The sequence below is a fragment of the Callithrix jacchus genome, chromosome 3, assembly GCF_049354715.1.
Source record: "Callithrix jacchus isolate 240 chromosome 3, calJac240_pri, whole genome shotgun sequence".
Lineage (NCBI taxonomy): Eukaryota > Metazoa > Chordata > Mammalia > Primates > Cebidae > Callithrix > Callithrix jacchus.
The window spans coordinates 191,773,499-191,787,348 of NC_133504.1; the positions used below are offsets into that span (position 1 = coordinate 191,773,499).

At 53.3% G+C, this 13,850-nt stretch overlaps 1 protein-coding gene across 10 annotated transcripts in view; it reads right to left on the reverse strand.

Moving 5' to 3' along the window:
* Positions 1-273: 273 nt before the first annotated feature.
* The window catches only part of UVSSA (UV stimulated scaffold protein A), a 48,972-nt gene continuing 35,395 nt past the window's right edge, over positions 274-13,850 (reverse strand). For 7 of the 10 annotated variants that reach the window (XM_035294363.3, XM_035294358.3, XM_035294362.3 and 4 more), the window contains 2 exons: positions 10,387-10,561; positions 274-8,438 (listed from right to left, as the gene is read on the reverse strand). In XM_035294363.3, the coding sequence (XP_035150254.2) occupies positions 8,345-8,438; positions 10,387-10,561 (269 nt within the window). In that variant the 3' untranslated portion in view covers positions 274-8,344. Of the gene's footprint in view, positions 8,439-10,386; positions 10,562-11,259; positions 11,380-13,850 lie in introns of all 10 variants that reach the window. The other 3 variants (XR_013533236.1, XR_013533235.1, XR_013533234.1) reach the window with 1 other exon arrangement.

Sequence of the window (13,850 nt, forward strand, 5' to 3'; positions counted from 1 at the left end):
AGGCCAGGCTGCCCCGGGCTCCTCCGCCCCCTCCATCTGCTTGGCTCATGGGGACCCAAACCGCTTTGGGAAGGGGTCTGCTGAGGGGATCTGAGAAAAGGAGGGCCTATCCCAGCACCCCCTTAGCGCCAAGTCACTGACAGTGCCCTGGACCCTCAGTGCTGAAGCTGCTCCCAGGGGCACAGTCCCCACCCTCACCCTACCAGCCAGAAGGGCCAGCCCAGCACCCTCACCCCACAGGGCCCCTCACTTCTACAGGTCACAAGCACAGAGTCGCAGGCTTTTCTTTTAATAAGCTTTCAGGAAAATTCATTACAGGGTCTGATATAAAAAGCACCAAGCTAACAAATCAGTCCTGAATTCACTTTTACAAAAACATCTTTCCTCTTCCATCTCATCCCAACAGCCCCAGTTTATCTCGAGGTGGACAGAAAGAGAAAAGGGGTCTCTGACATAAACGTATTTAAAAGCCACCGTGAGTGGAACCTACAGTAACTGTCTGACGTGGCCAGCGGGACAGGAAACCACAGGGCCACCGTGCCAGGCCTTGGTGAGCAGGCGGGCACTCCAGGTCAGCACAGGCATGGACTTGCTCATCGGCGGTGCAGGGACACCTGGCAGCTATTTGAAATTTTAAAACTAGGTTTCCTGGCTCACATTTTATATCAAAAAATTAGAAGTAGATCACTGATTTCAATGTGAAAACGAAACCCATAAAAGTACTAGAAGAAAACATGGAAAAAATTTCAAACATAATCTCTGAGTGGGGAAGAGCACTCTAGGACACAAAACTCAGAAGCCAAGACAAGACTGGCATTTCAACTACATAAAAACCTACATGGCAAAACCAAAGGAAAATCAGAAGGCAAACTGAGGAGATGCTTTGCAACACATCACACAGCCCCCAAGTTCTTAACTTGGAAGCCCACAAGCTCCCACAGTTGAATGGGAAATACGCCAATAAGACAGGAGAAAAGTAACTGACAAATCTGCTTTTCAAAGCTCTGGAGATGAAGAGAAGGCTTGTAACAATCCAAGAGTGTTTTAAGAAAAATGGCCGGATTCTGGTAAGAGCAGGGAGCTCCATGGCATCTAACTTGCAGTGTTCCCATGTCCCTTCCCCAGCTCCGCAGCAGCCTCTGCAACCAGCAGCCTCATGCCCTGTGCCTGGAGACGGGGAGGACCCGGTTTGCAGCCACCCAAGGCCCCACCCCTGCAGAATCATAACCATCTGACTTGTCTGGCTGCTTCCTGGAAAAATCCCACTCGGAGGCCCTGTTGCTGTTTGGCCCGGCTCAGCTGGCTCCGGAGGTGTCTGTGAAGCAGCGGCAGCTGCTGTGTAACACTGCACGTTGCTGGTGCCAGCTGGGGCAGACAGGAGGTGGCCAAAACTCCTGAAAGGAAGATCTCAAGAATGAGATGCCCAGGGTGGTTGCTGAGAAGCTCCACTCTTGGAGGCATGGAAGGCGGTGCATAAGCACAGCGCTGTGTGTGCCGAGAGGCCCGAGCAGCACCCTGTCACCTCTCGCCGGCCTGTGGCTATGTGCAAGTGAGAAGTGAAGAGGCACGGGGGCAGCTACTGCGTGAGCGCTGAAGGCACGCTCAGCATCTGGCAGAACCAGGAGTACTGGCACAAAGCACTGAAGAGGACCTCTGTCCAGTCACCGGCTGAACATGAAGCTGACTAGGTGGACGCTTCAAATCAGTCCGTACACTAAACAAATGGTAACAGCAACAGAAAACAGGCTCGTGGAGAGGGCATCTGACTTCCAGAGCTGCACAGCACACTACCGAAGGGTCCAGTCTTAAAAAATATACTGAGACCACAAAGAAAGAGGATGTTACTTCCTTGGCTCATACATGAGAAAAAAGGCCATCAAAAGGCCGCTGAATAAGCCCTTCTGTTAAACTTACTTGACAGGTCCTCCGTCTGTCCGTACATCTCTATCTCTCTAATCTCTCTCTCTCTCTCTATCTCTTTTTGGATATAGAGTCTCACTCTGTGGCCCAGGCTGGAGTGCACTGGCTCAATCTCGGCTCACTGCAACCTCCGCCTCCCAGGTTCAAGAGATTCTCCTGCCTCAGCCTCCCAAGTAGCTGGGACTACAGGTGTGCGCCACCACCCCCAGCCTAGACAAGTACTTTACATCAGCTTCTATAAATATGTTCAAATAACTACAGAAAGCTGTTCCTCAGAATTACAGTATGAAAATGATGCTTCACTAGTAAAGAATGTGAGTGAAGATACAGGAATTATAGAAGAGGAGCAAATGGAAGTTTGGAAAAGTACAATAAATGAGACACACTAAGCAGCCGGACATCAGGTTTTGTTTGGCAAAAGCATCCATGACCTTGAAGACAGGTGAGTTGAGTCGCTCCACTCCATTATGAGAAGAGAAAGGAATAAGGGTGAGTGAGAGAAGCCCCCAAAGCTCTGCCCAGCTCCACACCCATACACACAACCGGAGTCCGAGGAGAAGACGGAGACGAGGGACACAGAATATTGAGGAACAACGACCCAAAATTTCCCAAATTGGCTGAAAAATATTAACTTTTATATCCACAAAACTCAAAGAACTGCAAGTAAGACACACTCAGAGACCCACAACTAGACACTCTCAGTAAAACAGAAGCGAAGGAGACCCACACACAGGGCAGTGTCTCCCGCCAGGTCAGTGGCTGGCTTCTACCGGAAACCACAGAGGCCAGAGAGACCGACACACAGGGCAGTGCCTCCCACCAGGTCAGTGGCTGGCTTCTACTGTAAACCACAGAGGCCAGAGAGACCCACACACAGGGAAGTGTCTCCCACCAGGTCAGTGGCTGGCTTCTACTGTAAACCACAGAGGCCAGAGAGACCAAGACACACAGGGCAGTGCCTCCCGCCAGGTCAGTGGCTGGCTTCTACCGGAAACCACAGAGGCCAGAGAGACCGACACACAGGGCAGTGCCTCCCACCAGGTCAGTGGCTGGCTTCTACTGTAAACCACAGAGGCCAGAGAGACCCACACACAGGGAAGTGTCTCCCACCAGGTCAGTGGCTGGCTTCTACTGTAAACCACAGAGGCCAGAGAGACCAAGACACACAGGGCAGTGCCTCCCGCCAGGTCAGTGGCTGGCTTCTACTGTAAACCACGGAGGCCAGAGGGCAGTGGGACGACATCTTTAGAGTACTGAAAGAAAAAGAGGGCCAACCAAGAGGGCTATATCCAGCATAATTAGTCTTCAAAGGTGAAGGAGAAATGACAACATTCCCAGATAAATAAAAATAGAGAATTCATTACTAGATCTGTCCTGCAAGAAATACTCGGGCTGAAGTCCAAGACGCTACAAGCAAATCCACACAAACAGCGCCCGAGACAACTGCAAAACCAGCGACGGGGACGACGGCAACTCACTTCTGCTCGTACATTTTCCTCTGCTACGTGCCTTAAATGACAACGGCACAAAGAAGTCATTACGAGACTGCTGATGGGCTTACAGTCTACAAGGTGGCATCTGTACCATGAAAACAGCACCAAGAAGCTGACGGGAAACAAAGCTACAGTCTCTGTACATAAGTCATCTGAGCACCTGATTAAGTTGTTACAGTAACACAGCAGCCCTAAGAAAACTACTTTTTAAAAACCCAGTAGAACAGACAAGGAAATTACAATGTTACAATAGAATTAAATGTCAAATACAGGAAGAAAGACAAAAAAAAGGCAATCTAGGAAACAAACTTAGAAATGGTAGCTATACAGCCAGCCTTCTCCGTCATCACACTGCATGTAAATGGATTAGACATCCCTCTCTCACAGCAGAGAGCAGCAGAACAGATTACAAACATCACCCCTCTATATGCTGCCTACAAGAAACACTTCACACTCAGAGATACAATGAAAATAAAAGGGTGGAAAAGGGTACGACGCAAACAGCAATCAGAAGAGTGGCTCTACCAGTATCAGATGAAAGGGACTTTACCACAACCTTTGTTACCAGAGGCAGAGAAGGACACGTCGAGATGATAAAGGGTCTGTTCATCACACGGAAACACAGATGCACTCAACAGAGCTTCGAAATGTACCAAACAAAAGCTGACACCATTGAAGGGTTCAGTAGGCCACATTCAACATCAACATCACTAGACAGAAGATCAGGAAGGGAAGAGAAGACAAAAACACCACCATAAACCACAGAGACCTAACAGGCATCTAAAGAACTCGCCACCCAACAGGAGCAGGAGAGATACGCTTCAGTACTCGGGGACAGAAAATACGGTACGCCAATAAAATAACTCTCAACATATACAAAAGAAGGCAGATCATACAGAGTATGTTCTTTAGCCACAACGGAGTGAAATAAGAAATCACTAACAGGCCAGGTACAGGGGCTCATGCTTTGGGAGGCCGAAGCAGGAGGATCACTTGAGCCCAGGATTTCCAACACAGCCTAGGCAACACAGTCACACCCTGTCTCTACAACAAAATTTTTAAAAATTTAGCCAGGCCTGGTGGTGCACACCTATAATCTCAGCTACCGGGGAGGCTGAGGTGTGAGGTCAAGGCTGCAGTGGGCTGTGATCACGGCCCTGCACTCCAGCCCAGGAGACAAAGTGAGATCCTGTCTCTCAAAACCAAAAAAAAGAAAAGAAATCAGTAACAGAAGGAAATTTCGGAAATTCACAAATATGTGGAAATCAAACAACACACTCTTAAATAACCAAGAGGTAAAAGACATCACCAGAGAAATCAGAAGATACTTTGAGATTTAAAAAAGGCAAAATGCAATATACCAAAACTTAGGAAATGAAATAAATCAGCACTCAGATAAAAATGTATAGCTATATAAATGGAAAGATTTCTATATTCTATCTACGTTGAAAGATTTCAAATCAATAAGTCAATTTTCCATCTTAAGAAACAAGAAAAAGAAGAGAAAATGAAACTCCAAAGGAAATGATGAAGACCGCAGTGGAGATCAACAGAACAAAGAATGGAAGAATAAAACCACTGTTTCTTTAACAGATCAACACGACTGATAAATCTTCAGCTGGACTGACTGGGGGAGTGAAAGAGAATGACCAAAACCACAGGACACAATCCCAGCACGCTGAGAGGTCAGGGTGGGAGGATCACTTCAGGCCAGGAGTTTGAGACCAATCCGGGCAACACAGCAAGATCCCATCTCTACAGAAAAATTTTTAAGAAAAGTAGGGGTGAGTGCGGTAGCTCATGTCTCTAATCCCAGCACTTTGTGAGGCTAAGACGGGAAAATTTCTTGAGGTCAGGAGTTCGAGACCAGCCTGGGCAACATAGTGAGACCCCCATCTCTACCAAAAATAAGGTTTAAAAAAATTGGCCAGTCACAGTGACATGCCCCTGTAGTCCTAGCTACTCAGGAAGCTGTGATGGGAAGATCACTTGAGTCTGGGAGGTTAAGGCTAGTGAGCCACGGTCACGCCAGTGCACTCCAGCCTGGGTGACAGCGCGAGACTCTCTCAAACCAAACCAAACCAAGACAAAGAAAAGTAGCTGGATGTGGTGGTGCATGCCTGTATTCCTACCTACTGGGGAGGCTGAGGTGGGAGGATCACTTGGGCCCATGAGTCTGAGGCTGGAGTGAGCCATGATTGCACCACTGCACTCCAGCCTGGGCAACGGAGTGAGGCCTTGTCAGTTAAAAGAAATGTTTAAATGCTATGAACAATTATATGTAAACAGACTGCAACACATAACCTAGAAAGGGACCAACTCCCAGAAAGATAAACTACTGAAGCTGACTCAAGAAGGAACAGAAAATCTAAACAGATCTCGAAGTGAAGATACCGAATTAGAAAAAAAAAATCCCACAAAGAAAAGCCCAGCAGTAAATTTACCAGTAAATTCCACCAAATGTTTAAATAACTAGCAACAATCTTTCACAACTCTTCCAAAAAATAAGAGGGGAGGGAACACTTCCCACCTCAGTCTCTGAGGTCAGTATTGATGTGGCTGAAGCCAGACGCACATCACGAGAAGACCACAGACCAACGTCCCTCATCAACATAGAGGCAAAATCCTAGCAAAGCAATCCAGCAGCACAGAGAAAGGGCAGACACCAGGAACAAGCACAATTCATCCCATTAAAGCAAGGTGGGTCCAACAGGAGAAACAATGTAGCATGCCGCCTCACCAGAGTAAAGGACAGGAATCAAACCATCATCTCAACAGACGAGAAAAAGCTCCAACGAAATTCAACCCTTTATGACAAAAACACTCAAGCCAGGAGTAGAAGTGACGTCTTCAACCTGAGACAGCATCACACTCAAGGGTGAAGGGCTGAGAGCGTCCCGCTAAGACCAGGAATAAGAGAAGGATGCCTGCCCTCACCACATCTACTCAACGCTGTCCCAGAGGTACTAACCAGAGCAGTTAGCTCAGAGAAACAAAAGAAATCCAGACCAGAAAGCAAGCTGTTTGCAGATGACATGATTCTGTGTATGGAAAATCTGAGGGAACACGAGACTGCTGAGAAGAAACAGGTTCAGCAAGGAATGCAGGATACAAGATCAATACGCAAAGTCGGCTGTACTTCCACGTATTAGCAATGATGAAATTCAGAGAACAAATAAACTTATAATTGCATTTATAATCCTTTTGGTTACACATCAAAAAGAATGAAACACTTAGGAGTAAATTTAACAAAGTAAGTGTAAGACTTAGATACTAAAAACAACAGAATACTGTTGAAATCAATTTTAAAAGACCCAAGTAAATGGAGAGAGAGTCAGAAGCTCAGGACTCAAGATTCAACATTAAGATGTGATGCAGCCCAAAGCAATCTCTAGATTTAACGCAGTTCCTATTTTGTTTGTTTGTTTGAAGAAGCTGAGGAGCAGACCCTAAAATTCATTTGGAAATGCGAGGGATGCAGAGTGGTCAAGACAACCTTGAAAGAGAACAAAGTGAAACCGGCCCCAACATGGCCACACTGACCGACGCATTGCGGTGCAGGCGTAAGGCTGACAGGTCACTGGGACAGAGTGCCCAGAAATAAACCTGTGCCTTTTTGGTCAAGTGATTATCAACAAGGGTGCCAAGATAATTCACCAGGGAAAAATAATGTTTTCAACAAATGGTGCTGGGCTAACCATGCAAATGGTGCATGTGGGATATCCAGATGCAGAAGAACGTGGGCTCTTACACCACACACATAGCCTCATTCACAGCGGGCCAAGATCGACACCTGAGAGCTGACACTGTACATGCTTCTTAGAAACTTGGTGCAAATCTCTGATTCCGGACTGGGCCACGGCTGCTGAGATGTGACAGTAAAAACATAAGCAACAAAACAACAGATTAAACTGCTGGACTTCATCAAAATGAACTTTTGTGCTTCAGAGGACACTATCCAGAAAGTGAAAAGACAGTATGGAAGAAAGTCTGTACAAACCACATGAGGATCCAGTACTCACAATACACAAAACTCGTGGCCGGGAGCCGTGGCTTATGTCTGCAATCCCAACAATTTGGGAGACTGAAGCAGGAGGATCGCTTGAGGCTAGGAGTTTGAGACCACCCTGGGCAACACAGTGAGACCTCGTCTCTACAAAAAATTTAAAAATTTAGCCAAGCGTGTGGCGTGCGCCTGTAGTCCCAGCTACTTGGGAGGCTGATGAGTGAGGATGGCTTGAGCCCCAGAGTCTGAGGTTGCAGTGAGCTATGATTGTACCACTGCACTCAGCCTGGGTAAGGGTGAAAGCCCATCTCTAAGACAAAAAAAAAAGCTGTTACAACTCAAGACAGACAATTCCAACTAAAAACAGGAAAAAGATTTGAAAGACTCCTCTCCAAAGACATACAAGTGGCCAGTAGGCACGCGAGAAGATGCTCGGTATCAGTCTTCAGCACACAAAAGACCACACGTTGTATGAAAAGGCACATCCAGAAACAGAAGCAGGTGAGTGAATGGTTCCCTAGCCTTGGTGTTTGTGTTAAAAACAGCATTTGCACAAAAGTGGGCTTCCCCAGAGCTCCTCTGAGCGGTGGCCTCCTGGCTGGGGGATGCGTGCCCTGAAGGTGGAGCTGCACACACTTTCTGCCCCACCACAGGCAGTGGCTCCACAAGAACTCTCAGACGCCCTCTGGGAACAGGCTCACTGCACAGGTTCACATCTCCAGGCTCAAGGGCCTATTCTTGGCATGGCCAGACCTGTCAGCAGATGGTGCAGCAAAGAGCCCACTCAGGGCATTTTAATACATTCCTTTACATCAAACACAGTAATAGACAAAGCATGGTCACTGCCCAGACCCACACCCACTCTGGTGTCCTGAGGCACTGGCAGAGGGAGAAGAGGTGCGGAGGGTGCCTTGGGCGCCGCTCTCTAATTCAGTGCATAGTTAAACTGGTTTGAAAACTTCTCGTGCTTCTTCTGGTCCATCCGGTTCATGGCTGCAACTACCCTCTGGACAGCTGCCCTGTGGGAAAACGAGGCAACACATGACCTGGGAGGTTCCCCCAGGGGTCTGGGCTCCCAGCAGGGGCGTCACCAGGGTTAGGCACTGGTCCTGGGTCAGTGGCTGCCCTCAGACACTGACAGACTTTCTGTAGCTGCCACCTTCAGAGACAGATGGTCACCAGCCCCTTGGCCCGTCCCAAGACAGAGACAGGTCCCAGAGCCGGGGTCTGAGGTGGGTGGTTCTACATGGGTGAAGGTGGCCCCACCCCACCTTGGCACTTCTCCCGTGGCCTCCCGTACTCCAGGATGAGGGCCCCCTTGGCCTCCTGGGGAGTGGCACTGCCAGGCACTGCTATGGGGGCCCTCAAGGCAGGGTTTAGCCTGCAGTCACCCTGGGTCCTTTCTGCAGGGAGGGCTTTGGGCTACACAGCTACTGTGAAGAGCCAGCTCCTGCCATGGGCTTCGCTGTCCCCATGAGACACGGAGGAGCCCAGCACAGGACCCTTGGCTGCTCATCCTCCTGGGCAGCAGCACACAGGCTGGCCTCTGCCCCTGGCTGAGCCACAGGAAAACAGCCTTACCCTGAGCTACCAGGGGCCGAGCACCCTGGATGGCCGGCAGACATGATGGGTCCAGCCCTGTGCCAGAGGCCCCAGTCAGCCTCTCTGCAGCCTACACAAGCACCACTGCCCCACCCAAGCAAGGCTGTGGATGCGCCACCCACCAGCCCAGGGCAAGCTGTCTGGGTGTGGTGAAGGCGCCTCCCCGCTTCCCGGGCCCACTCAGTAGGGTGCACAGTCATGCTGGCCAGGAGGCCCCTCTTCTGACCCGTACACTTAGCACCTTCCAGGTGTATCCAAGAGTGCTCTCTGGGATGGCGACAGGTGGGGACCATCATACTGGCGCTTCCAGACAAACCTGCACTAGCAGGGACTTGGCACAGCTTCGGGAGGGACTCAACAGTCTCAGGTGCTTCTAAACAAGTACTCTCAATTTTCTTGGGGACAGCAAGGCAATGAGAAGAGAGAAACACAGTGCCCTGCAAGTGGCTGGTGCCCCAGGAGACAGGCCGCACGTGGGGGCGCTGGGCTGTGCCCCAGGAGACAAGCCGTACGCGGGGGCGCTGGGCTGTGCCCCAGGAGACAAGCCGTATGTGGGGGCGCCGGGCTGTGCCCCAGGAGACAAGCCGTATGCGGGGGCGCCGGGCTGTGCCCCAGGAGACAAGCCGTACGCGGGGGCGCTGGGCTGTGCCCCAGGAGACAAGCCGTATGTGGGGGCGCCGGGCTGTGCCCCAGGAGACAAGCCGTATGCGGGGGCGCCGGGCTGTGCCCCAGGAGACAGGCCGCACGTGGGGGCACTGGGTTGGTGGGCGTCGCACTCTGGCCCTGCTGAGGCCTAACCGGTCAGGCTGCAGAGACACCAGGTCGGCCTCCCAGAGTTAGTGCTCAGAGCTGCCGTGCCAGGGTGGGCTCTGCTGGGGCTGATGCGTGGACCCCCATTCTGCCAGCCTTTGCAGTCACCGCTACAGAAATATGCAGGCACTGACCTGGGGCACAGCCAGGCAAGGGAGAGACCAGGGGCTCACTGTGCACCAGCAGAAATATGCAGGCACTGACCTGGGGCGCAGCCCGGCAAGGGAGAGACCAGGGGCTCACTGTGCACCAGTGTGCACCGTGTCCCAGCACGGCTTCCCCAGGAATAGAGGATGGTGGTGCCTGGTGGTCAAGCCCCTCTTATCCCGGGGAGCACTCAGGTGCATTCCTGACCAGACCCGGCCTGCTGCCCCTGCTGGCTGGCACTGCCCCTCCCCGGGGAAAGGCCAGGTGGTGGTCACCCACGGGAACTCACAGCAGGGGAGCTCTTGGAGGCCCCAGGTCCCTGGAATATCTTGGAACTCAGATGGTCTCCCTCGAATACCCTCACTCTGGGGACCACGTGGTGGGAGGTGACCCAGCAGCCACTCTTACTTGGCGAAGACTTTCCTCCCAATGCGAGCGCGGGCAGTGTCAGCCTGGGCCTTCAGGTTGGTGAGGTGGGGGTACCTCCTCTTCTTCCCCCGGCCTTGCCCGCTGTACCTGGACGAGCCGAGATCCTGCCCTGTGGCTGCCTCCACATCTCTCATCAACTCAGGGTCCTGCCATTCTGCAAACAAAACTCAAGAACTTCAGGAAACGCCTGGCACCAGCCAGAGTCTCGAGGCGCCCAGGAGGGGCTCTTGGTCTCGTACTGATGGGGGGGCCAGGTCAGCTTGCCCACACCCATACCCTGGCACCAGTGGGCCAGAGAGGATGCTCTGTGCTGGTGACTCGCATTCTCTAAGCAGCAGGCTGAGGAGAGCGGGCACATCGGCCACTGTGCGGTGAAGGTGACACAGAGCTAGTCCCCACCGCCCTGCACCCCCACAGGCCCCTGCAGCCCACAGGGGTGGGAGCTGGGACTGGGCCCAGAGGCCACTCCTAGGGCCATGGACCCATGGACCTCCAAGGCTGGAAGGCACCCAAGGCTAGCAGTTGGGGGGATGGCGCCATCCGCAAGCTCCTTCCCTGCCTGCAGGCTGGACTGTGGCCCTGCTGGGCCAACTGTGGCCCTGCCGGACACACCTGCTGCTGGGAAGGTGCGTGCGGCAGAGCTGGGCTGAGCATGACGGTCGGCAAAGGGCTTTTCTTTCTAGTTGGTCTGAAGATGACCTGGCCGCAGGCCTCGAAATGCACAGTGGGCTCTCCTAGACGGAACTGCCCTTCCCAAGCAAGCTGGGCACTGTCTACCTGAGGCCCTGTGGCAGTGAGGGGACACAAATGTCCCCAGCCCACTGAGCAACCTTGCAGGCTGAGAGCACCTACCGCACAGTGGCACTGAGGCCCTCGAGGTTCAGAGGCCCAGGCTTCCTGTGGGGTTCCTCGTACAAGGCAGTGGTGGGCATCCACCAGGCGTGGTGCTGGTCGGGCTCAGGAAGGCCACCCCTGAAAGGACCGTGATGGCTGAGGGACTTACAGACAACCCTGGCTCACAGGAGGGGCTAGGCACCGATGGTCCAAGGCACCTGCTCCTGCAGACAAGACCCCACGAGCTGGGCCAGCGGGGCCAGGCCACAGCGGCACATCCCCAGAGGGATACCTGCGCCTCAGATGGATGGCCTGGCCTCCCCAAGCGGATTCTTTGAAGTGAAGGAATACGGGGCCCACAATTCAGATACAGGAACGATTAATCCAAGATTAAGGAAAACTGTCCAAACAGTTTATCTCCCAGTAATAAGAAGGCGTCACAGTTTAGGAACCCAGTGAATGGAGCAATTGTTTAAACACAACGAAAAAGCGCCGGCACCCAGTAGAGATGGAGCGAGCGTCTCAGTGAAATGAAGGAGCAATTTAAAAGCCTTTGAGGAAAATCAATAGATGCCGGGGCCGCATGGCCTTCCTGGGCGCTGACGGGCCTCCAGCACCACGCACATTGTCACTGAGGTTAGCGCTAGGGAAAGGAAAATTGCCCCGTGCGCAAGGGAGGCGGGGATCAATACTGTAGTTAGTAAAGAGATGCTATTTCACATCTGACTGGCCAGCACCGGCCGCAGCCCGCGGCCTGATACCTGTTTGTTAACAAGTCACCAAGGGCTGGAAAACCAGATACTCTTCAGGGTTGACACAAAGAATAGGCACTTAATTTGCTCCTGAGTGTGAGCCACCAGGGATGGCCTGGCCCAGAGATTAGCAGGACAGGGCCCTCCCCATCGCCCAGGCCAAGCCGCTGCCTCTGGGCATCAAGCTGCCTTCAACACCTGCTTCTCATGACCAGAGAGCAAGATGCCAGGAGCCATGGCAGAGACAGCTTGGAAGGGACGCTGGGCCCCAGCACTGCTCTTCAAGACAAGATGCGACCCCCACTTTGGGCCCGGTCCAGGCCTGCAGGCGCGGTCACTCTCTGAAAAGGAGCGAGGCTGTGCTGCAGGGGGGCTCACACCTGTAATCCCAGCATTGTGGGAGGCCAAGGCAGGAGAATCACTTGAGACCAAGAGTTCAAGACCAGCCTGGGCAATACACCTCTACTAAAATAAAAACACAAAAATTAGGCATGGTGGCATGTAATTCCAGCTACTCAGGAAGCTGAGGCATGAGGATCACTCGAACCTGGGAGGCCGTAATTGCACCACTGCACTCCGGCCTGGGTGAATACAGAGACCCTGCCTCCAAAAACATAAAAAATAAGATTTAAAAAGGAGAGAGGGAGCCTGAGGCTGGCCAGGACCCCCAAAAACAAATCTTCCCTGAAAAATAGATATGCACCTCCGCCAGGGTGAGGCAGGGCAGGCACATGGGCCCCGGGTGAGGTGGGGCAGGGCGGGCACATGGGCCCCGGGTGAGGGAGGGCGGGCACATGGGCCCCGGGTGAGGGGGGGCGGGCACATGGGCCCCGGTTGAGGGAGGCAGGCACATGAGCCCTGCTGTTGGGGCAGGCTCCACAGTGGTCTTGCTGTCCGGGACCTCTGGCACCTGCACTCCTGCCACCACAGCAGGTGCCTAGACAGTGGCCACATGCATTCTGGACAGAGCCATGGCAGCCTGCACACTGAGGCAGGTGTAGGGCACTGGGGAGCCCAGAGGACAGGTGCAGAGCACTGGAGAGGCCAGAGGGCAGGTGTAGGGCACTGGGAAGCCCAGAGGGCAGGTGTACAGCACTGGGGAGCCCAGAGGGCAGGTGCAGGGCACTGGAGAGGCCAGAAGGCAGGTGCAGGGCACTGGAGAGGCCAGAGGGCAGGTGCAGAGCACTGGGGAGCCCAGAGGGCAGGTGTACGGCACTGGGGAGCCCAGAGGGCAGGTGTACGGCACTGGGGAGCCCAGAGGGCAGGTGCAGGGCACTGGAGAGGCCAGAGGGCAGGTGCAGGGCACTGGGGAGCCCAGAGGGCAGGTGCAGGGCACTGGAGAGCCCAGAGGGCAGGTGCAGGGCACTGGGGAGCCCAGAGGGCAGGTGCCCGACACTGGGGAGGCCAGAGGGCAGGTGCAGGGCACTGGGGAGCCCAGAGGGCAGGTGCAGGGCACTGGGGAGCCCAGAGGGCAGGTGCAGGGCACTGGGGAGCCCAGAGGGCAGGTGCAGGGCACTGGGGAGCCCAGAGGGCAGGTGCAGGGCACTGGGGAGCCCAGAGGGCAGGTGCAGGGCACTGGGGAGCCCAGAGGGCAGGTTCAGGGCACTGGAGAGGCCAGAGGGCAGGTGTAGGGCACTGGGGAGGCCAGGGCTTCCTGGAAGGGACTCTGGGCTCAGTGCCATCACGTTTCTCACCTCAAGGCCTTCACCTGCCTGAAAATACGACGAGGAAGCAGGACCCAGCCACACAGACAGCACCGGTGGCTTTGGGGCCCTGGATGCCCACCTCCTGGTCAGGGTCTCAAGAACATGTGACTCCTCCTTAAAATGGAGCATCCCCTGGATCCCCCAAACCCAG